Source organism: Salmo salar, chromosome ssa24 (assembly GCF_905237065.1).
Source record: "Salmo salar chromosome ssa24, Ssal_v3.1, whole genome shotgun sequence".
Taxonomy (NCBI): Eukaryota; Metazoa; Chordata; class Actinopteri; order Salmoniformes; family Salmonidae; genus Salmo; species Salmo salar.
Genome location: NC_059465.1, coordinates 48,624,486 through 48,647,973, shown reverse-complemented (window position 1 = coordinate 48,647,973; position 23,488 = coordinate 48,624,486). Strand labels below are relative to the sequence as shown.

General features: G+C 44.1%; 2 protein-coding genes and 1 long non-coding RNA gene across 7 annotated transcripts in view; 2 read left to right on the top strand and 1 right to left on the bottom strand.

Annotated features, from left to right (window-relative positions):
• Window positions 1-2,410, top strand: part of slc4a4a (solute carrier family 4 member 4a) — a 205,906-nt gene extending 203,496 nt beyond the window's left edge. For 4 of the 5 annotated variants that reach the window (XM_045706588.1, XM_045706590.1, XM_045706589.1 and 1 more), the window contains 2 exons: window positions 1,268-1,347; window positions 2,152-2,410. In XM_045706588.1, coding sequence (XP_045562544.1) covers window positions 1,268-1,347; window positions 2,152-2,254 — 183 coding nt within the window. In that variant the 3' untranslated portion in view covers window positions 2,255-2,410. The remainder of the gene's footprint in view (window positions 1-1,267; window positions 1,348-2,151) is intronic. The other variant, XM_045706591.1, reaches the window with a different exon arrangement.
• On the top strand, window positions 2,289-3,263 carry LOC106586003 (extensin). Its single transcript, XM_045706837.1, has one exon. The coding sequence runs from the start codon at window positions 2,289-2,291 to the stop codon at window positions 3,261-3,263; it is 975 nt and encodes a 324-aa protein (XP_045562793.1).
• Window positions 3,264-4,407: 1,144 nt separating this feature from the next.
• LOC123730359 (uncharacterized) lies at window positions 4,408-5,043 on the bottom strand. The gene is made up of 3 exons (XR_006761718.1): window positions 4,932-5,043; window positions 4,547-4,876; window positions 4,408-4,491 (listed from the first exon to the last, which is right to left on the bottom strand). It is a non-coding gene; the product is annotated as an uncharacterized lncRNA (long non-coding RNA).
• Window positions 5,044-23,488: the final 18,445 nt, after the last annotated feature.

The following is a 23,488-nucleotide window of genomic DNA, read 5'->3' as shown; positions in this document are numbered from 1 at the left end:
AAAACAAATAAAGCAACACCTCACAGCACAATGCCTCTCCCCCATGTGACCTACTTGCTGTGTGTACTGACATGTTGGTGGAACTGATAGATGCTAAGTCTTTTGTCTGTATGTGTCGGACTCAAGTAAGACAAGCTGTTACCATTGACATCGGCTAATGGGGATCATAATAAATCGAATCAAAAACCTTTCTCTCTCTCTCTCTCTCTCTCTCTCTCTCACCCCCTTTCACTCACTCACTCACTCACTCACTCACTCACTCACTCACTCACTCACTCACTCACTCACTCACTCACTCACTCACTCACTTCTCACTCACTTCTCACTTCTCACTCTCCCTCTCACTCTGTCTCTCTCACTCTGTCCCTCTCTCTCTCACTCAGCCCCTGCTCTCTCTCTCATGCTAGTCCTCCGCGGTCTCTGCTGCTCTTAACTTAAATTAATCAGTGTTTGATCTTTACTTCTCTCTGTCTGTTCACCTAACCCTGTTCACTTCTAATCATTCATCTGAAGCACCATCACATGTGCCTGTAAGGTGCTTCAGATGTTTTCAAAGGCTTTGGGATATTTCCACCTTTTCTTCCTGCTTGGTCTTAATACACTGTTTAAAAGCTGGAATATTGGTGATCTTGGGGTTGTTGTGTATAGAGGACTGTTCTACCATGTTGATAAGCCAACCTCTTTCATACAAACCATATTTGATGTTTGGCAATGCTGGAACACCGGCCAGGATTCAATCAAAGGCACATTGTCGACAAGCGCACCTCGTTTTACTTTTGAAGGTCATTTATTCTGGAACCGAGATCTGCAGCATTTACGGTGAATTCGATCTCCGAGAACACAGGTACTCTACCCTATTGCATATGAAAGGTGCATTGTCGACAAGCCAGTGGGCCTTTGATTGAATCCTGGCCATCCTCTTGAAATGCACTGCATATTTCAGCATGTTCAAAATATCACTGTGTTTGTGGTAGCAACAGAAAAGCACATATTGGGATTCATCAGAAATAACTTTGTTGCATTATCACTCTTCACAGTGATAATGTTGTCAACAAAAATAATCCTAGAAGAAATAGTCAAACTCCACTTTATCAGATTACTAGTAGTGATGTGAAGCCAGGTGTGATGTAATGTCTGTCTGTCTGTCTGTCTGTCTGTCTGTCTGTCTGTCTGTCTGTCTGTCTGTCTGTCTGTCTGTCTGTCTGTCTGTCTGTCTGTCTGTCTGTCTGTCTGTCTGTCTGTCTGTCTGTCTGTCTGTCCTCCCCAGGAGATAAATCCTCATCATTCCTGGATCGACACTCATCGTGCTGAGCAGCTGCTCTTCTACCAGGCCAACTGTCAGTCAAGGTGAGATCTCATTTACAGAGGTGTGTGTGTGTGTGTGTGTGTGTGTGTGTGTGTGTGTGTGTGTGTGTGTGTGTGTGTGTGTGTGTGTGTGTGTGTATAGTGGTTGGATGGTGGATGCTGAGGTCACAAGGTTAGGGTCACATCGTAGACTTGGAAAGACGTCACATCATTGTATCTGTACCATTATGGCATCTGTGAGAGCATGGGCAGCGCTATTGAGGCAAACAAACTGAAAGGGTGCACACTACCACCTGGAGGGTGTTGTCTGAACAGGTATAAAGCCAAGGTTGGTGATTTACTGCCCCCTGGAGGGGGTTGTTTGAACAGGTATAAAGACAAGGTTGGTGATTTACTGCCCCCTGGAGGGGGTTGTTTGAACAGGTATAAAGACAAGGTTGGTGATTTACTGCTCCCTGGAGGGTGATGTCTGAACGGGTATAAAGACAAGGTTGGTGATTTACTGCCCCCTGGAGGGTGATGTCTGAACGGGTATAAAGACAAGGTTGGTGATTTACTGCCCCCTGGAGGGTGATGTCTGAACAGGTTTAAAGCTAAAGTTGGTGATTTACTGCCACCTGGAGGGTGTTGTTTGAACAGGTTTAAAGCTAAAGTTGGTGATTTACTGCCCCCTGGAGTTATGGAATATTTCCTCACCAGTATAATTCATTGGCTGATCCCTCCTGAAGACCTGGGTGGAATCATGTGGTCCTTCTCCATGGACCACTTCAAAATGTGGAATCTATGAATTAATATGAGTTAATGTGATGTTATTAAAAAAATGTTGTCTGTCCCTTTGTGTCACAGTCCAGAGATGAGTCCACTCAACGTGCCTCAGATTAGGATTGAGATGGACCCTGATGACAACGGTTACCGCTGGAAGAGCCGAGGGTCTGAGACCTCTCTGTAGCCCCTACATCTCAACAGCCCCAAGACCCTCGTCCATGCCCCAAGACCCTCGTCCATGCCCCAAGACCCTCGTCCATGCCCCAAGACCCTCCTCCACGCCCCAAGACCCTCGTCCATGCCCCAAGACCCTCCTCCACGCCCCAAGACCCTCCTCCACGCCCCAAGACCCTCCTCCACGCCCCAAGACCCTCCTCCACGCCCCAAGACCCTCCTCCATGCCCCAAGACCCTCCTCCACGCTCCAAGACCCTCCTCCACGCCCCAAGACCCTCGTCCATGCCCCAAGACCCTCCTCCACGCCCCAAGACCCTCCTCCACGCCCCAAGACCCACGTACATGCCCCAAGACCCTCCTCCACGCTCCAAGACCCTCCTCCACGCTCCAAGACCCTCCTCCACGCTCCAAGACCCTCATCCATGCCCCAAGACCCTCCTCCACGCCCCAAGACCCTCCTCCACGCCCCAAGACCCTCCTCCACGCTCCAAGACCCTCCTCCACGCTCCAAGACCCTCCTCCACGCTCCAAGACCCTCCTCCATGCTCCAAGACCCTCCTCCACGCTCCAAGACCCTCCTCCATGCTCCAAGACCCTCCTCCACGCTCCAAGACCCTCGTCCACGCTCCAAGACCCTCCTCCATGCTCCAAGACCCTCCTCCATGCTCCAAGACCCTCCTCCATGCTCCAAGACCCTCCTCCACGCTCCAAGACCCTCCTCCATGCTCCAAGACCCTCCTCCATGCCCCAAGACCCTCCTTCATGCCCCAAGATACTCCTCCACGCTCCAAGACCCACGTACATGCCCCAAGACCCTCCTCCACGCCCAAATACCCTCCTCCACGCTCCAAGACCCTCCTCCACGCTCCAAGACCCTCCTCCATGCTCCAAGACCCTCCTCCACGCTCCAAGACCCTCCTCCACGCGCCAAGACCCTCCTTCATGCCCCAAGCCCCTCGTCCATGCCCCAAGGCCCTCCTCACACAAACACTCATCACCAACAATACTCACACTTGAATTATTTTAAACAATTATTATTTGCTTTCTGTTTTCCAAAAACCAATAATGAAAACTAGTGATGATCTGAAACTTGACTTGGTGAAGGGAGGAGTTGAGCCTCCCAGGGATCAACCAATAGGAAGAGGAGAACATTGTTTCATCACTAGATCTTTCAGTTTTTACAGCTACTGCTGTAGGTTCATCTGTCTTCCTTATTCTGAAGCAGTGTGTCTGACACATTTAACTCCTTTCTATTGTTCTACTGTTCTATGGTTCTATTGTTCTACTGTTCTATGGTTCTGCTCTTCTTTGGTTCTATGGTTCTACTGTTCTACTGTTCTATGGTTCTATTGTTCTACTGTTCTATGGTTCTATTGTTCTACTGTTCTATGGTTCTATTGTTCTACTGTTCTATGGTTCTGCTCTTCTTTGGTTCTATGGTTCTACTGTTCTACTGTTCTATGGTTCTACTGTTCTACGGTTCTATTGTTCTACTGTTCTATGGTTTTACAATTATACTGTTCTACGGTTCTACTGTTCTTCTGTTCTACGTTTCTGCTGTTCTATGGTTCTGCTATTCTTCGTAATTCCTCCACAGTTGTGTTCTCATTATTAGAGAAGCATGTATAACCTATTCTGCTCTTTTTTATATATAGTTCTTCGTCTCAATTATTACAAGTATAAAAGGAATTGCGTAAAATAATATTTTGATTGATTTTGTAGCTCTACCTCTTATTTTAGCTGCCAGGTGGTGTGTTCATTTCTCTAGATGGACACAGCATGGAATATAGTTTATATGTCTTCTGTTCTTTTACCTCTTGTACAGTTTATTCAAGAGATTAAATATAATATAACATCAGAGAAATACATGTGACATAGAGATATAATATAATTATTGCAATATAAGTTAATTCACTTTTAAACAATGTTTGGTATTTTGTTTGTCTAGATGCAGATTTTATATCACTTATTCCCACTGGAGTTGTGCTTTGCAACACTTTACTGTTAACTGTAATGGCCGCCTGTGAGACACACGGATACTGCAGCACTCAGAGAGACTTCATTTCAATGTCCTCTTTCATTGGTCAGACTTAAGGCTGCTCTGCAACATGTCAGGTCCAACCAAACGGAAGCCATTCTTCCTTTATTTTGAACAATTATTAGTTTGTACTTGTGTTTAAATATCCACCATAATGTATGTTTGATAAGGGGAAGAGGTTCCAGACTCCAGTCTTCCAAATGTAACCTGCATGTCAGACTAATAACTGGTCCACTCCAGACTCCAGTCTTCCCAATGTAACCTGCATGTCAGACTAATAACTGGTCCACTCCAGACTCCAGTCTTCCCAATGTAACCTGCATGTCAGACTAATAACTGGTCCACTCCAGACTCCAGTCTTCCCAATGTAACCTGCATGTCAGACTAATAACTGGTCCACTCCAGACTCCAGTCTTCCCAATGTAACCTGCATGTCAGACTAATAACTGGTCCACTCCAGACTCCAGTCTTCCCAATGTAACCTGCATGTCAGACTAATAACTGGTCCACTCCAGACTCCAGTCTTCCCAATGTAACCTGCATGTCAGACTAATAACTGGTCCACTCCAGACTCCAGTCTTCCCAATGTAACCTGCATGTCAGACTAATAACTGGTCCACTCCAGACTCCAGTCTTCCCAATGTAACCTGCATGTCAGACTAAGACCTCCATCCCAAAGTCTGAAGGTCACACCATGACCAATGTCGTCTGTGCACAGCTTGCAGACGTCCTATTGCTACTGACCACAGAACATTGGCCTCCATTTCCTTTCAATTTCCTGAGGGTTCTACGTGTGGAATTGTCAGAGTTAGTGGATACCCAGCATGTGATCTATTGTTCATGGCTGACGTTTGTTATGGTGTGCCCTGTCCTTTACAGAGAGAGTTTGGACAGCGGTTCAGCCGACACAGTGATGCTGTTTCTGAACACCACCCATTCATAATGACGGCTGTTTTATCTAATAGCATCATTAATGTTGACTGATTGTTTAAATGACTATCTGGCTGACTGACTAACTGGCTGTGCACGTTCGGGCGGTTCACTTTTATCAAGTCTTCCAAAATGTATTGCATTATGAGGAGAAAAAAAATTCAGACTTGCGCCTACATAACGACTGCATGAACTTTACAAAACCATGTGATCAAAGGTCATGAAGTTTTGGCTGCAGTCCACAGCAAGTTTCTGTAGTTGCTTTGTACCAACCTGATCCTGCATTGAGGGTGGGTCTATTGTCAACCAATCATTAGGGTGTTTTTGTTTGACCCACGCGAACATGATAAAGGAACGTGACTGAAACAGGAAACAACTTTGCCACGATTCATGTATAAAGTGTATATTTATGTGATAATGCCTGAGAAGTCGGTGTTTGGAGGATATTTTGGCATGGGTGTTGTTAACAAACACCGGCTTCGAGGCCATTATCACTTTTATATAACAGGTTACCAACATAGTCATATAATGATTGACATTTTAATTAAAAACTTTATGATGAATTTGTACCTTCATCCTTCCATGAGATATAGTCCCGACACAAATCTAAGGTTGCTACCCAAGCCGTCTGATCGTTCGTACTATCGGTTCGGTTGCCAGAGTCGCGACCCAGTCGTTGAGTCTTCATGTTCTGTATGTTTTTGTTCTAAATGTTCCATTGCCATACTGGCTGGCAACGCTCTTATCCCTTGCTTGCTAGCTAACCAAATACAGCTAACTCACAGTTATGTCAAACAGTACAGCCAGAATAACAGCAAAGTAGCTTCAATTGCGTTTGTTTAAGCTTTTTCTAGTGACATTTATTTGGATACATCCATAGCAATGAGCTAATGGTGAGCGATTTTGCCTGGAATAGAAAATGTGCTCTCTCGTCAGGACACTGTTGTTCAGAGGAGCTGCAAAGACTGCAAACTAGTTGCTTTTCGTTTCGTTTTACCTGTTTTTTATTGATATTTCTCTGTATATATCCATAAAATGATGCCAGCTGATTCATGACTGAGAAAAGCTGCCTGCCTGCTTGTCTGTCTCGTCCTGACTCCCTACACGTTCAATACTATGGGACATCTGGAGATCTAATTTAACATTGAAACAATGTTGCAAATGTCGGAGAGACAGACAGCAAGGTTTATACAAATCTCCACTGTTGAAAACGAAATGTTAGTGAAAAGAAAATTTGAGATAATGTCTAGATGCTTTTTATAATGGAGATCAAGTTTATAAATTGCCTGGCTGGGCTGATTGATTGTGCAGTCAGATGGAACAGAGTAAATAGGCATTTTAACGTCATAGCTTTAGCCGCTGGTGACTTGTGGAATAGACAACGTCTAGAATGTGGTTTTAACCAATCAGCATCCAGGATTAGAACCACCCGTTGTATAAGTACAATTTTATATATTTCGGGCTCTCTTTCACCAATTGATAGCACAATGTAAACACATATATTTACAGTTTGTGAGTGTGTGATATGAGGGTTGGAGAAATGTTTATCTCAACATTATAAAGAGCAACTTTTATAAATAATGGCAACACTGCCATGTTGTACTGAGCTTTGCTGTCCAAAAACCACATCAGTGTCCGACTCCAACTTCACTCCTCCACTTTCACCTTACCACAAACGAGCCCACTGTCTGGCTGACTGTCTGACTGGCTGACTGTCTGTCTGACTGTCTGACTGGCTGGCTGACACTGTCTGTCTGACTGGCTGACAGGCTGGCTGGCTGACTGGCTGACTTTCTGACTGACTGTCTGTCTGGCTGACTGGCTGACTGGCTGGCTGACTGGCTGACTGACTGGCTGACTGGCTGGCTGACGCTGTCTGTCTGACACTGTCTGTCTGACTGTCTGACTGGCTGGCTGACACTGTCTGTCTGACTGGCTGACAGGCTGGCTGGCTGACTGGCTGACCGGCTGGCTGACTGACTGGCTGGCTGACACTGTCTGTCTGACACTGTCTGTCTGACTCCACTGCTCAAGCTCACTCTGTATCCAGTCAGTCTTGACCAGTGAGTCTGGGCCGATATTCAGAAAGCGTCTCAGAGTAGGAGTGCTGATCTAGGAACAGTTCCTTCCAGTTTATGTTATCCTATTAATTATGATGAACAAACCGATTAGATCAGTATTCCTACTGTGAGATCCATTCCAGTGTATGTTATCCTATTACTTATGATGGACAAACTGATCCTAGATCAGTAGTCCTACTCTGAGATCCTTTATGAATACGGTCCAGGTTTCTCCTCTATATATCTGTATATACATAACCGCATGTTGGACCACCAAGATGCAATAGGTAAACTTTTATCTTTGTCATTGTGTTAATTTGTTTCTTTCAAGATATCTGTAGATCAACACGTAACAGTATGCTACATACTGTATTTTCAGAATCAATGTTTTAACCATAGTCAGTGGAAATGAGTGTAACTTATGTCTGGGACATATTATGGAGTCATTAGTTCAACTTGATTGAAGGACATTAAGCATGTTGGACCTATTCTAAAACATGTAACATGCAAAAAAGTGTTAAATTAAAAAGTTAATTTTAGTGTATTACATTCTAACCCTTTTTAATTGACTTTTGTGACTTTTAGGACAAAACCGGTGAAATTATTAATTTTAGAATTTATATTTTTCAAATGAAATGCATATTAAAAATAAACTGAATTTATCAAATGAGCGTGGTTTGTTTCTTAAATCTTTACAAAGCAATGCCACAACAATGTGTACATGTTTGTTCAAATCCAGCACTAGGAGTGGCAGGTAGCCTAGTGGTTAGCTCATTGGGCCAATAACTGAGAGATCGCTGGTTTGAATCCCCGAGCTGACAAGGTAAAAATCTGTTGTTCTGCTCCTGAACAAAGCAGTTACACTGTTCCCTGGTAGGACGTCATTGTAAATACTAACTTGTTCTTATCTTACTTGCCTAGTTAATTAAATAAATAAAAAAACACACAAATTCAACAACTAGTCAGCAATGCCTTGATTAGATGAAACAGGTGTGTAAATGCTGGGCTGGAACAAAAACCTGCACTCAAGGTTGGATTGAGAAAAAATACTTACATAACACTAATAGGATGTTTAACACTGTACGCTACATACTAGTGCATACTATACACTAAACTACATAGTGCATTGTAGTTTATATTATTGCACTACATACTAGTGCATATTCTACAAAACACACGAGACAAATAAACTTTGATTTGATTCTGTAACCTTAAAAGCCTTGGTTACATGCATGTTAACATTAGAAGCCTCCTCCCTAAGTTTGTTGTATTCACTGCTTTAGCAAACTCCGCCAACCTTGATGTCCTAGCCTTGTCTGAATCCTGGCTTAGGAAGACCACCAAAAACTCAGAAATGTCCATCCCTAACTATAACATTTTCCGACAAGATAGAACTGCCAAAGGAGGCAGAGTTGCAATCTACTGCAGAGATAGCCTGCAGAGTTCTGTCTTACTATCCAGGTCTGTGCCCAAACTATTTGAGCTTCTACTTTTAAAAATCCACCTTTCCAGAAACAAGTCTCTCACCGTTGCCGCCTGCTATAGACCACCTTCTGGCCCCAGCTGTGCCCTGGACACCATATGTGAGTTGATTGCCCCCCATCTATCTTCAGAGCTCGTGATGTTTGGTAACCTAAACTGGGACATGCTTAACACCCCGGCCTTCCTACAATCTAAGCTTCATGCCCTCAATCTCACACAAATTTTCAATGAACCTACCAGGTACAACCCCAAATCTGTAAACACGGGCACCCTCATAGAAATCATCATAACCAACCTGCCCTTCAAATACACCTTTGCTGTCATCAACCATGATCTCAGCGATCACTGCCTCATTGCCTGCGTCCGTAATGGGTCTGCGGTCAAACGACCACCCCTCATCAGTGTCAAACGCTCCATAAAACACTTCAGTGAGCAGGCCTTTCTAATCGACCTGGCCCGGGTATCCTGGACGGATATTGACCTCATCCCGTCAGTGGAGGATACCTGGTTATTCTTTAAAAGTGCCTTCCTCACCATCTTAAATAAGCCCCATTCAAAAATTGTAGAACCTGGAACAGATATAGGCCTTGGTTCACTCCAGAACTGACTGCCCTTGACCAGCACAAAAACATCCTGTGGCGTATTGCATTAGCATCGAATAGCCCCCGCGATATGCAACTTTTCAGGGAAGTTAGGAACCAATATACACAGGCAGTTAGGAAAGCAAAGCAAAGGCTAGCTTTTTCAAACAGAAATTTGCATCCTGTAGCACAAACTACAAAACGTTCTGGGACACTGTAAAGTCCATTGAGAATAAGAGCACCTCCTCCCAGCTGCCCACTGCACTGAGGCTAGGAAACACTGTCACCACTGATAAATCCACGATAATTGAGAGATTCACTAAGCATTAATCTACGACTGGCCATGCTTTCCACCTGGCTACCCCTACCCCGGTCAACAGCCCTGCACCCCCCACAGCAACTTGCCCAAGCCTCCCCCATTTATCCTTCACCCAAATCCAGATAGCTTATGTTCTGAAAGAGCTGCAAAAGCTGGACCCCTTACAAATCAGCCGGGCTAGACAATCTGGACCCTCTGTTTCTAAAATTATCTGCCTAAATTGTTGCAACCCCTATTACTAGCCTGTTCAAACTTTCTTTCGTATCGTCTGAGATCCCCAAAGATTGGAAAGCTGCCGCGGTCATCCCCCTCTTCAAAGGAGGAGACACTCCAGACCCAAACTGATCTACATCTATCCTACCCTGCCTTTCTAAGGTCTTCAAAAGCCAAGTTAACAAACAGATCACCGACCATTTCGAATCCCAATGTACCTTCTCCACTATACAATCTGGTTTCCGAGCTAGTCATGGGTGCACCTCAGCCACGCTCAAGGTCCTAAACGATATCATAACAGACATCGATAAGAGACAATACTGTGCAGCCGTATTCATCGACCTGGCCAGACTTTCGACTCTGCCAATCACCACATTCTTATCGGCAGACTCAACAGCCTTGGTTTCTCAAATGACTGCCTCGTCTGGTTCACCAACTACTTCTCAGACAGAGTTCAGTGTGTCAAATCGAAGGGCCTGTTGTCCGGACCTCTGGCAGTCTCTAAGGGGGTGCCACAGGGTTCAATCCTCGGGCCGACTCTCTTCTCTGTATACATCAATGATGTTGCTCTTGCTGTTGGTGCTCCTCTGATCCACCTCTATGCAGACGACACCATTCTGTATGCTTCTGGCCCTTCTTTGGACACTGTTCTAACTAACCTCCAGACGAGCTTCAATGAAATACAACTCTCCTTCCATGGCCTCCAACTGCTCGTAAATGCAAGTAAAACTAAATGCATGCTCTTCAACCGATCGCTGCCCGCACCTGCCCGCCCATCCAGCATCACTACTTTGGACGGTTCTGACTTAGAATATGTGGACAACTACAAATAACTAGGTGTCTGGTTAGACTGTAAACTCTCCAATCCAAAATTAAATCTAGAATCGGCTTCCTATTTTGCAACAAAGCACCCTTCGCTCATGCTGCCAAACATACCCACGTGAAACTGACTATCCTACCGATCCTCGACATCGGTGATGTCATTTACAAAATAGCCTCCAACACTCTACTCAGCAAATTGGATGCAGTCTTTCACAGTGCCATCCGTTTTGTCACCAAAGCCCCATATACCACCCACCACTGCGACCTGTATGCTCACATCGGCTGGCCCTCGCTTCATATTTGTCGCCAAACCCACTGGCTCCAGGTCATCTATAAGTCTTTGCTAGGTAAAGCCCCGCCTTATCTCAGCTCACTGGTCACCATAGCAGCACCCACCCGTAGCACACGCTCCAGCAGGTATATTTCACTGGTCAGCCCCAAAGCCAATTCCTCATTCGGCCGCTTTTCCTCCAGTTCTCTGCTGCCAATGACTGGAACGAATTGCAAAAATCACTGAAGCTGAAGACTCATATCTCCCTCACTAGCTTTAAGCATCAGCTGTCAGAGCAGCTCACAGATCACTGCACCTGTACATAGCCCATCTGTAAATAGCCCAACTATCTCATCCTCATACTATTATTTATTTAGCTCCTGTATACCCCAGTATCTCTACTTGGACACTCATCTTCTGCACATCTATCACTCCAATGTTTAATTGCTATATTGTAATTCTTTCGCCACTATGGCGTATTTATTGCCTTACCTCGATTATCCTACCTCATTTGCACACACTGTATATAGAATTTTTCTATTGTATTATTGACTGTATGTTTGTTTATTCCATGTGTAACTCTGTGTTGTTGTATGTGTCGAACTGCTTTGCTTTATCTTGGCCAGGTCGCAGTTGTAAATGAGAACGTGTTTTCAACTAGCCTTCCTGGTTAAATAAAGGTGAAAAAAAAGAAACATTTTTGTGGACATTTCTTTTGCCATTTGGACATGGTTCACTGACTTTTGGGATTCGTAAGCCACCTTCCAATGATCATATATGGCAAATTAACATAACATCCTTATTTGGTACTTTTAATACTTATAAATGCCATTTGGCCATTTCTAATGGCCTAGGGACATGGTTTACTTACATAGCTGAAGGGCACATTTTGGCATTTGCTGTATGATTGATGAGAAACTCCATATTGCAAATGTATGGTCCCTTACTAGACGTCCGCGAATGTTTGTGAAATTCGCGGGCGGCGGCGGGCTGTGCACCGGGGCCAGATCTTCCAGGAAGTCATCGAACGAATTCTCTCGAACATTCGGTGTCCTTATTATAAAAATTTCAAATTTTGGTCATTTTCCCACTGTCCCGGAAAATATCACCAGAGGGCGAATGTAATCATATTGCAAATGTACAAAACATCACCAATCACGACGTGGCCTTTTCTCCTAAATGGAAAATACTTATATGAAGAAACTTGGTGAGCATAGGTTTGGCATAATGGGCAATTGGCCCCGAACAAGATGGAGTCAAGGCCTCAATGCTTTTTGAGTTAAGGGCATTTTTCTGGGGTTAAAGGTAAAAAACGAAAATAGAGCGCTAATTTGACCGCTTCACGTCAAAGTACGTCAAAGTACATGATCCTACGGTGTCAGGAAAAAAAACAGACATTTATCTATCGTAATTTAACCTGTTGGGGCTAGGGGGCAGTATTTGCACGGCCGGATAAAAAACGTACCCGACTTAAACTGGTTACTACTCTTGCCCAGAAACGAGAATATGCATATAGTTAGTAGATTTGGATAGAAAACTCTCTAAAGTTTCTAAATCTGTTTGAATGATGTCTGTGAGTATAACAGAACTCATATGGCAGACAAAAACCTGAGACAAATCCAACCAGGAAGTGGGAAATCTGAGAATTGTAGTTCTTCTTTTGAATCCCTATCAAAACTACAGTGTCTGTGGGGTCACGTTGCACTTCCTAAGGCTTCCATTGGCTGTCAACAGCCTTTAGAAACATGTTTCATCCTTCTCCTGTTACTGGGCAGAAAATAGGAGCTCAGTCAATGAGTGGACTGCCTGAGGACAAAGGACTTGGTGATGCGCGAGCCGGCCAGTGCACCGTTCCTTCTTTTTCTTCTTGAATGAATACGCTATTGTCCGGTTGGAATGTTATTGACGTTTTATATTAAAAAGACCCTAACGTTTGACATGTTTCTACGAACGGTAATGGAACTATTTGACTTCTCGTGTCTGGATTTATGCTCAGGCGTTATGCCTTTGGATAGTGATCTGACCGCACAAACAAAAATTTAGGTATTTGGACTTAAATATGGAGTATTTTGAACAAAAATAAAATTTATTGTGGAAGTAGGAGTCCTGGTAGTGCATTCTGACGAAGATCAGCAAAGGTAAGAGAATATTTATAATACTAATTCTGAGTTTAGTTGACCCCAGAACTTGGCGGGTATCTGTACAGCTTGCTTTGATGGCGAGCTATGTACTCAGAATATTGAAAAATTTGCTTTCTCCATAAAGCTATTTTAAAATCTGACACAGTGGTTGCATTAAGGAGAAGTATATCTATAATTCTTTCAATAACTGTTGTAAATTTTATCAACGTTTATGATGAGTATTTTTGTAAATTGATGTGCACATTCACCGGGAGTTTTGGTGGGAATACATTTTCTGAACATCACGCGCCAATGCAAAATGGGGTTTTTGGATATAAATATGAACTTTATCGAGCAAAACATACATGTATTGTGTAACATGAAGTCCTATGAGTGCCATCTGATGAAGATCATCAAAGGTTAGTGAATATTTTAGCTGTATTTTTGTTTTTTGTGATGCATGTACTTGCTTGGAAAATGGCTGTGTGGTTTTTCTTGTGAAGTTTATGTCCTAACATAATCTAATTTTATGCTTTCACCGTAAAGCCTTTTTGAAATCGGACAATGTGGTTAGATTAACGAGAAATTTATCTTTAAAATGGTGTAAAATAGTTGATTGTTCGAGAAAATGAAATTATGAGATTTTTGCTGTTTTGTATTTCGCGCAATGCTATTTCACTGGCTGTTGAATAGTGTGTCCCGCAGGTGGGACGGTAGCGTCCCACGTAGCCCTGAGAAGTTAACATAGGGCTATATATCATTTGGGCAGTAAAAATGCCATTTGGTCATGGTTCACTGACTTTTGTGTTTGGAAACCGACTTCCTATGATCGTACATGGCAAATGGACAAAACATCCTGATTTGGCACATTCAATACTTTCATATTGCATTTGGACATTCCTTAGGGCATTTGGCAAAAAAAAGAAAAAAAAGTGACTTTTGACTTGGACTTTTGACTTCATATGAAATCATCAACATTGACAAAATATATAATAATTAATTAAAGAACTTTAGATAGACTAATTGGCAAATGGACATAACATCCTGAATTGGTACTTTCAATACTTATATGCCATTTGGACATTTCTTATGCCATTTGGACATGGTTCACTGACTTGGTAGTTCTAACCTTAAATATGACTGGGAGAAGTGTCAAGAAAAAGAGTGCCTTGGTCCGCCTTTCTTTTTGAATACTTAAATATGCCATTTGGACATTTCTTATGCCATTTGGATATGCTTCACTGACTTCTGGGTTCAGAAACTGACTTTCTATGATCATATATGGCAAATGGACACAACATAGGCCTTATGGACAAACTCAATAAAATATATATATTTTTTTTTAATTGACAAAATTTCGAACGGTCCAAAAAGCACTTTTTATGAGGTTATAAAATGTATGATTTTGGGGGGGATTTTGAAAATTTCACCCTTGGGACCTTACTTTGTGACCATTTCCCATATGAAAATCTATGGTGGTGCGTGATCACCCCTATGGGATTTTTGGTTTCTTACACTTGGCATTTGTAATGTTCCGGTTGGAGTATGGTTTTGATGAACTGCCGCCCATTTGAGTGGTATTTGCAATTGTGTATGTGGTTCGCCCAATGCCAATAAGATGACATTAATTTTTGTCCATTTCATGGGGTCTTCCCTTACAGGATGGAGTGGTCTGTAGGAGAATGTTGATTGAGTAGTGCTTCAAAGTGGTCAGCCCACCTCATCAGGATCTGGTTTTGGTCCTTCAAGAGAGTCAGACCATCAGCTGTTTTCATGGGGGTGATGGAGCGACTTCTAGGGCCATGGATAGCTTTAGTTAAGTTGTAGAAATTGTGCATGTCGTTTTGGTCGGCATAAATTTGGATTTCCTGTGCTTTATTCGTCCACCATTCGTGGTGTAGAGCACGTAAGGTTGTTTGCACGTCCTTGCGCGATGCACGCCATTGCTTGCGAAGGGTAGCAGATGGGGGCTGTTGAGAGTAGCCCTGTGCGCTTTGTGCATATTGTCCAGTAAGGTTGTTATGGTGTCAGAATTCTCATCGAACCAGTCTTTGTTTCCTAGCTCTATAGCCAATGGAGTGGGCCTCTTCCTGATAGATGCCCACTTCTGGTCCATGAGGTCCTTTGTGCTCAGAGAAGGCTCAGTCTCCCTCAGCCTTTCAGCGAGAGAGCGACGGAACACGCCCCTTACCGCAGCTTTCTCAAGCCGGATACAGTGCAGGTGCCTCTCACTGGACTTCTGCAGGCGTATGTGGGGACGTATTCTCACCTTGAGTTTAGCCAGTACCACACCGTGATCTGTCCAGCATCCTGCACCCATCATGGCACGTATCAGCAGGACGTCATTAGTGTCAGAAAGTTTCACTATGACGTAGTCAATCAGGGGCAATGAAAGCTGTTCTCCGATAGGGGTCTATCGCTATTATCGTCAGTGTACCAAAGAGTTATGTTCCATGTTGCCAGTTTCAGGTGAATTATTTCCTTTAGAATTTTTCCACCGCTGAGTGGAACTCTTGATAGGTACGGTAGCCTACCCCAGTCTGTTGGCGTCCACCTACCGCGCACCGCCAGAACACTCCTTTAACTCTCAGGATGTTCTCCCTTAGCCCTTGTCGTACCAGACTAACCCACAAGGCTGCGGGACAGTGGTTGATGGCTACCAGGGAGTGTCCACACAGAGGTGTGCCTGTACAGACGCATCTCTGGGGTCTAAAGAAAGAAGGACAGTTTTAGTCTAAAGAAGGACAGTTTTATTGCTTCTTTAATCAGTAAAACAGTTTTCATCTGTGCTAACATAATTGCAAAAGGGTTTTCTAATGATCAATTAGCCTTTTAAAATTATAAACTTGGATTAGCTAACACAATGTGCCATTGGAACACAGGAGTGATGGTTGCTGATAATGGGCCTCTGTACGCCTATGTAGATATTCCATAAAAAATCAACCGTTTCCAGCTACAATAGTCATTTACAACATTAACAATGTCTACACTGTATTTTTGATCAATTTCATGTCATGAAGCTCACGGTGCATTATATGTCATGAAGCTAATGGTACATTACATGTCATGAAGCTAATGGTACATTACATGTCATGTAGCTAACGGCATATGTACAGTGCATTCAGAAAGTATTCAGTCCCCTTGACTTTTTCAACATTTTGTTAAGTTAGCCTTGTTCTAAAATTGATTTTTTTTTATCCCTTAATCAACACACAATATCCCATAATGAAAAAGCAAAAACAGGTTTAGACATTTTAGCAAATTCAATAAAAACAACAAAAACACCTTATTTACATACAGTGTAGTGATGGAGTCCAGGTGTGCCTCACGATGGGGCGCTGGTGTAGTAATGAGGGTTGCCAGGTGTGGTGATGAGGGTTGCCAGGTGTGGTGATGAGGGTTGCCAGGTGTGGTGATGAGGGTTGCCAGGTGTGGTAATGAGGGTTGCCAGGTGTGGTAATGTGGGTTGCCAGGTGTGGTAATGAGGGTTGCCTGGTGTGGTAATGAGGGTTGCCAGGTGAGGTAATGAGGGTTACCAGGTGTGGTAATGAGGGTTGCCAGGTGTGGTAATGAGGGTTGCCAGGTGTAGTAATGAGGGTTGCCAGGTGTGGTATTGAGGGTTGCCAGGTGTGGTAATGAGGGTTGCCAGGTGTGGTAATGAGGGTTGCCAGGTGTGGTAATGATGGATCCCAGGACCAGTGGTTCGTAGACTGGCGACGTCGAACGCCGGAGAGGAGGAGCGGGAGTAGACACTTATTATGGAAGCCCCTGCTAATTATATTTCAGTCTTTACATTCTTCTGTTGTTTGTAGTTGTAAGGGACTGTACATTATTTATAATAAGGGGTGCATGGAGGATTAATGCAATTATGTGGCCGATGGTCATTCCAGAACAACTTAGGTAATAGACCTAGTGTCTGATTATCAGGTGTTGATTTTTTGTGGATAGAAAAAAAATGTGATCTGAGAAAAGTCTATGTGAAATTACAGTATATCGGAAGCTCTACCATTTAAAGCCACTAGAGGGCAGCCATGTATAGTGTTTAACTCCATCCACAGTATTGGAAGCATTGCATACTTGGCTCCAGCAGGCTATTTTATTTTATTTTATTTCACCTTTATTTAACCAGGTAGGCCAGTTGAGAACAAGTTCTCATTTACAACTGTGACCTGGCCAAGATAAAGCAAAGTAGTGCAACACAAACAACAACACAGAGTTACACATGGGATAAACAAACGTTCAGTCAATAACACAGTAGAAAATCTGTATACAGTGTGTGCAAATGAAGTAAGGAGGTCAGGCAATAAATAGGCCATAGTGGCGAAGTAATTACAATTTAGCATTTACACTGGAGTGATATATGTGCTGAGGAGGATGTGCAAGTAGATTAATGCAAATAATGGTGTGCAAAAGAGCAGAAAAACTAAAGCAAATATGAGGTAATCTCCCAAATTACAAGTAGCTACCTTAAACAGCCTGTTCAATGTCCACCTGCTGCTTGCCATGCTAACCCTAACCTTTCCGGCCACCTGCCTGCCTGTGTGTCGGTCTGATCTGCCACCTGCCTACCTGTCTGTCGGTCTGTCTGCCTGGCTCCTTTTCTGCCTATACCTCTCTGCCTACCTGTCTGCCTGCCTCCCTTTCTGCCTATAACTTTCTGCCCACCTGTATACCTGCCTGTCTGTCTGTCTGTCTGCCTGCCTGCCTGCCTGCCTGCCTGCCTACCTGTCTGCCTGCCTGCCTACCTTTCTGCCTATAACTTTCTGCCTACCTGTATACCTGCCTGTCTGCCTGCCTGCCTGCCTGCCATGCTAGACAGCCAGCAGAGAGCACCCAAAGAGCAGTGAGCTCTAAACCAACATGTCATGTTTAGAGTGATGTATTGAAACCACCATTTAAATCTCCTTCAGCCTAATGAAAAGCTAAAAGGAAGGACATGCAAATAGCCCATCAACAGAGTCATTCACATTTGCATTCCCTGACATCAGAAACTTTGTTGATGATGTCATACTAACACACAGCTGTCTTCACAAGTCCTTTATTTGGTTAAACATGAAAAGCAACAAAAAATATTTTCAAATCAAATGTTTGTCACATGTGCCGAATACAATGGGTGTAGACTTTACCGTGAAATGCTTGTTTACGAGCCCTTCCCATCGATGCAGAATTAAACAATAATAATACAAATAGTAACACAAGAGGACCAAAATACACAAGAATTAAGCTATATACAGGAAGTACAGGTACCAGACCAATGTGCAGAGGTACAAGGTCTTTGAGGTAGATATGTACATGAAGGCAGGGTAAAGTGACTAGACATCAGGATAGATAATAATAAGGTATTTGAGGTAGATATGTACATGAAGGCAGGGTAAAGTGACCAGACATCAGGATAGATAATAATAAGGTATTTGAAGTAGATATGTACATGAAGGCAGGGTAAAGTGACTAGACATCAGGATAGATAACAATAAGAGTAAAATAAAAAACAGAGTAGCAGCAGCATATGATTAGTGTGAAAGCGTGTGCATGTGTATGTGTGTTGTGTCGGTATCCTTGTGTGTGTGTGTGTCTTTCCATGACAGACTGACCAGGTGAATCCAGGTGAAAGCTATGATCCCTTATTGATGTCACCTGTTAAATCCACTTCAAATCAGATGAGAAAATTGAGAATCTGTGCCATTTTGACGGTGAATTGGCAAGACAAAAGATTTAAGTGCCTTTGAATGGGGTATGGTAGTAGGTGCCAGGCACACTGGTTTGAGTGTGTCAAGAACTGCAAAGCTGATGAGTTTTTCACACTCAACAGTTTCCTGTGTGTATCAACAATGGTTTACCACCCAAAGGACATCAAGCCAACTGGACACAACTGTGGGAAGCATTGAAGTCAACATGGGCCAGCATCCCTGTGGAACGCACTCGATACCTTGTAGTCCATGACCTGACAATTGAGGCTGTTCTGAGGGCAAAAGTGGGTGAAACTCAATATTATGAAGGTGTTCCAAATGTTTTCTACACTCAGTGTATAGTCTTGTGAGTGTGCATAGAGTCAGTGCAATATAGGATCAAATCAGATAGTCTGTGTAACCATTTAATGAACTATTTAGAAGTCTTATGGCTATTTAGCAGTCATGGCTTTGGGGGAGTGGCTCTTGGAGCCTGTTGGTCCGGGTGATAGCAAAGTGAACAGTCTTTGGGTGGCTGAAGTCTTTGGCAATTTTTCGGGCCTTCCTCTGACACCACCTGATATATAGGTCTTGAATGGCATGGAGCTCGGCCCCATGATGTACTGGGTCCGTCTGCTCCACCCTCTGTAGCTCTTTGCGGTGCATTTGCCATACCAAGGTGTGATGAAAGCAGTCCAGATACTCTTGATGGTGCAGTTGTAGAACTTTTTGAGGGTCCAAGGGCCCATGCCAAATCTTTTCAGCCTCCCGAAGGGGAAGTGGGGTTGTCGTGCCCTCTTCATGGCTGCGGGTGTGTGTGGACTATAATAAGTCCTTAGTGATGTGGACGCCAAGGATATTGAAGCTCTCGACCTGCTCCACTACAAACCCCTCAATGTGAATGGGGGCATGCTTTTTCCTTTCTCCTGTAGTCCACGATCAGCTCCTTTGTCTTACTCACATTGAGGGAGAGGTTGTTGTCCTGGCACAACACTGCCAAGTCTCTGACCTCCTCCCTATAGGCTGTCTCATTGCCGTCAGTGATCAGGCCCTACTAACGTTGAGTAGTCAGCAAACTTGATGATGGAGTCCTGCATGTCCACGCAGTTGTGTCTAATCAGGGAGTACAAGAGGGGACTAACTAATCACTCAGCCCTGAGGGGCCCCTGTGTTGAGGGTCAGCGTGGCGGAGCGCTTGTTGCCTACCTTCACCAACTAGGGCCGGCCCATCAGGAAGCCCAGGATCCAGTTGCAGTGGGTGGTTTCAGTCCCAGGGTACAGAGCTTGGAGGGGACTATGATGTTGAATGCTGAACTGTAGTCTATGAACAGCATTATCACAGTTATCTTGTCCAGGTGGGAGAGGGCAGTGTGAAGTGCAATTGAGATTGCGTCATCTGTGCATCTTTTGGGGCGTTATGCGAATTGGAGTGGGTCCAGGGTGTCTGGGATGATGGGGTTGATGTGTGTCATGACCAGCCTTTCAAAGCAGAGACATGAGTGCTACAGGGCGACAGTCATTTTGGCAGGTTATCTTGGAGTTCTTGGGAACAAAGACAATGGTGGTCAGCTTCAAACATGTTGGGGTTACCGACTGGGACAAGAAAATGTCAGTGAAGACACTTGCCAACTGGTCTGCGCATGCTCTGAGAACACGCCCTGGTATTCCGTCTGGCCCGGCGGCCTTGCACGTATTAACCTGTTTTAAAGTCTTCCACGAAGAGCGAGATCACACAGTCATCCGGAACAACAGGCATGACTCGGTGTTGCTTTCCTCGAAGCGAGCATGAAGGGCATTTAGCTCATTTGGGAGTTCTGCGTCACTGGGTATCTCACAGCTGTTTTTCCCTTTGTAATCCGTTATCGCCTGCAAGCCCTGCCACAAACAATGAGCGTTGCAGCCAGTGTAGTAGGATTCCACCTTCCTCTTATATTTTCATTTTGTATATCTTTCGTCTAGACAGAGTTTTTTTAGTTTTTTTATTTCACCTTTATTTAACAAGGTAGGTTAGTTGAGAACAAGTTCTCATTTAAAACTGCGACCTGGACAAGATGAAGCAAAGCAGTGCGACAAAAACAACAACACAGAGTCACACATGGAATAAACAAACGTACAGTCAATAACACAATAGAAAAAAAGTCTATATACAGTGTGGGTAAATTAGGTAAGTAAGGGAGGTAAGGCAATAAATAGGCCATAGTAGCGAAATAATTACAATATAGAAATTAAACACTGGAGTGATAGATGTGCAGAAGATGAATGTGCAAGTAGAGATACTGGGGTGCAAAAGGGAAAAAAAAAAAAATGTGTGGATGAGGTAGGATTGGATGGGCTAATTACAGATGGGCTATGTACAGGTGCAGCGATCTGTAAGCTGCTCAGATAGCTGATGCTTAAAGTTAGTGAGGGAGATATGAGTCAACTTCAGTGATTTTTGTAATTCGTTCCGGTCATTGGCAGCAGAGAACTGGAAAGAAAGGCGGCCAAACGAGGAATTGGCGTTGGTGATGACCAGTGAAATATACCTGCTGGAGCGCGTGCTACGGGTGGGTGCTGCTATGGTGACCAGTGAGCTGAGATAAGGCGGGGCTTCACCTAGCAAAGACTTATAGATGACCTGGAGCCAGTGGGTTTGTCAACGAATATGAAGTGAGGGCCAGCCAACGAGAGAATACAGGTCGCAGTGGTGGGTAGTATATTGGGCTTTGGTGACAAAACAGATGGCACTGTGATAGACTGCATCCAGTTTGCTGAGTAGAGTGTTGGAGGCTATTTTGAAAATGACATCGCAGAAGTCAAGGATCAACAGGATAGTCAGTTTTACGTGGGTAGGTTTGGCAGCATGAGTGAAGGATGCTTTGTTGCAAAATAGGAAGCCAAATCTAGGTTTCATATTGGATTGGAGATGCTTAATGTGAATCTGGAAGGAGAGTTTACAGTCTAATCAGATACCTAGGTATTTGTAGTTGTCCACATATTCCAAGTCAGAACCGTCCAGAGTAGTGATGCTGGATGGGCGGGCAGGTGCGGGCAGCGATCGGTTGAGGAGCATGCATTTAGTTTTACTTGCATTTACGAGCAGTTGGAGGCCATGGAAGGAGAGTTGTATGGCATTGAAGCTCGTCTGGAGGTTAGTTAGCACAGTGTCCAAAGAAGGGCCAGATGTATACAGAATGGTGTCGTCTGCATAGAGATGGATCAGAGAATCACCCGCAGCAAGAGGGACATCATTGATGTATACAGAGAAAAGAGTCAGCCCGAGAATTGAACCCTGTGGCACCCCCATAGAGACTGCCAGAGGTCCGGACAACAGGCCCTCCAATTTTACACACTGAACTCTGTCTGAGAAGTAGAAGGTGAACCAGGCAAGGCAGTCATTTCAGAAACCAAGGCTGTTGAGTCTGCTGATAAGAATGTGGTGATTGACAGAGTCGAAAGCCTTAGCCAGGTCGTTGAATACAGCTGCACAGTATTGTCTCTTATCGATGGCAGTTATGATATTGTTTAGGACCTTGAGCGTGGCTGAGGTGCACCCATGACTAGCTCGGATCCCAGATTTTATAGCGGAGAAGGTACGGTGGGATTCAAAATGGTCGGTGATCTGTTTGTTAACTTGGCTTTTGAAGACCTTAGAAAGGCAGGGTAAGATAGATATAGGTCTGTAGTAGTTTGGGTCTAGAGTGTCTCCTCCTTTGAAGAGGGGGATGACCGCGTCAGCTTTCCAATTGTTGGGAATCTCAGACGATACGAAAGAGAGGTTGAGCAGGCTAGTAATAGCGGTTGCAACAATTTCGGCGGATAATTTTAGGAAGAGAGGGTCCAGATTGTCTAGCCCGGCTGATTCGTAGGGGTCCAGATTTTCCAGCTCTTTCAGAACATCAGCTATCTGGATTTGGGTGAAGGAGAAATGGGGCAGTCTTGGGCAAGTTGCTGTGGGGGGTGCAGGGTTGCTGGGTAGGGGTAGCCAGGTGGAAAGCATGGCCAGCCGTAGAGAAATGCTTATTGAAATTCTCAATTATCGGGGATTTATCAGTGGTGACAGTGTTTCCTAGCCTCAGTGCAGTGGGCAGCTGGGAGGAGGTGCTCTTATTCTCCATGGACTTTACAGTGTCCCAGAACTTTTTGGAGTTTGTGCTACAGGATGCAAATTTCTGTTTGAAAAAGCTAGCCTTTAGTTTCCTAACTGCCTGTGTATATTGGTTCCTAACTTCCCTGAAAAGTTGCATATCGCGGGGGCTATTCGATGCTAATGCAGTACGCCACAGGATGTTTTGTGCTGGTCAAGGGCAGTCAGTTCTGCAGTGAACCAAGGGCTATATCTGTTCTTAGTTCTACATTTTTTGAATGGGGCATGCTTATTTAAGATGGTGATGAAAGCACTTTTAAATAATAACCAGGTATCCTCCACTGACGGGATGAGGTCAATATCCTTCCAGGATACCCGCGCCAGGTCGATTAGAATGGCCTGCTCGCTGAAGTGTTTTAGGGAGCGTTTGACACTGATGAGGGGTGTTCGTTTGACCGCAGACCCATTACGGACGCATGCAATGAGGCGGTGATCACTGAGATCCTGGTTTTAGACAGCAGAGGTGTATTTGGAGGGCAGGTTGGTTATGATGATATCTATGAGGGTGCCCGTGTTTACGGATTTGGGGTTGTAACCGGTAGGTTCATTGATAATTTGTGAGATTGAGGGCATCAAGCTTAGATTGTAGGACGGCCGTGGTGTTCAGCATGTCC

Bases quoted from the DNA above. Each gene is read 5' to 3' on its own strand.
- LOC106586003 (XM_045706837.1), top strand. From the start codon at position 2,289: ATGCCCCAAGACCCTCGTCCATGCCCCAAGACCCTCGTCCATGCCCCA.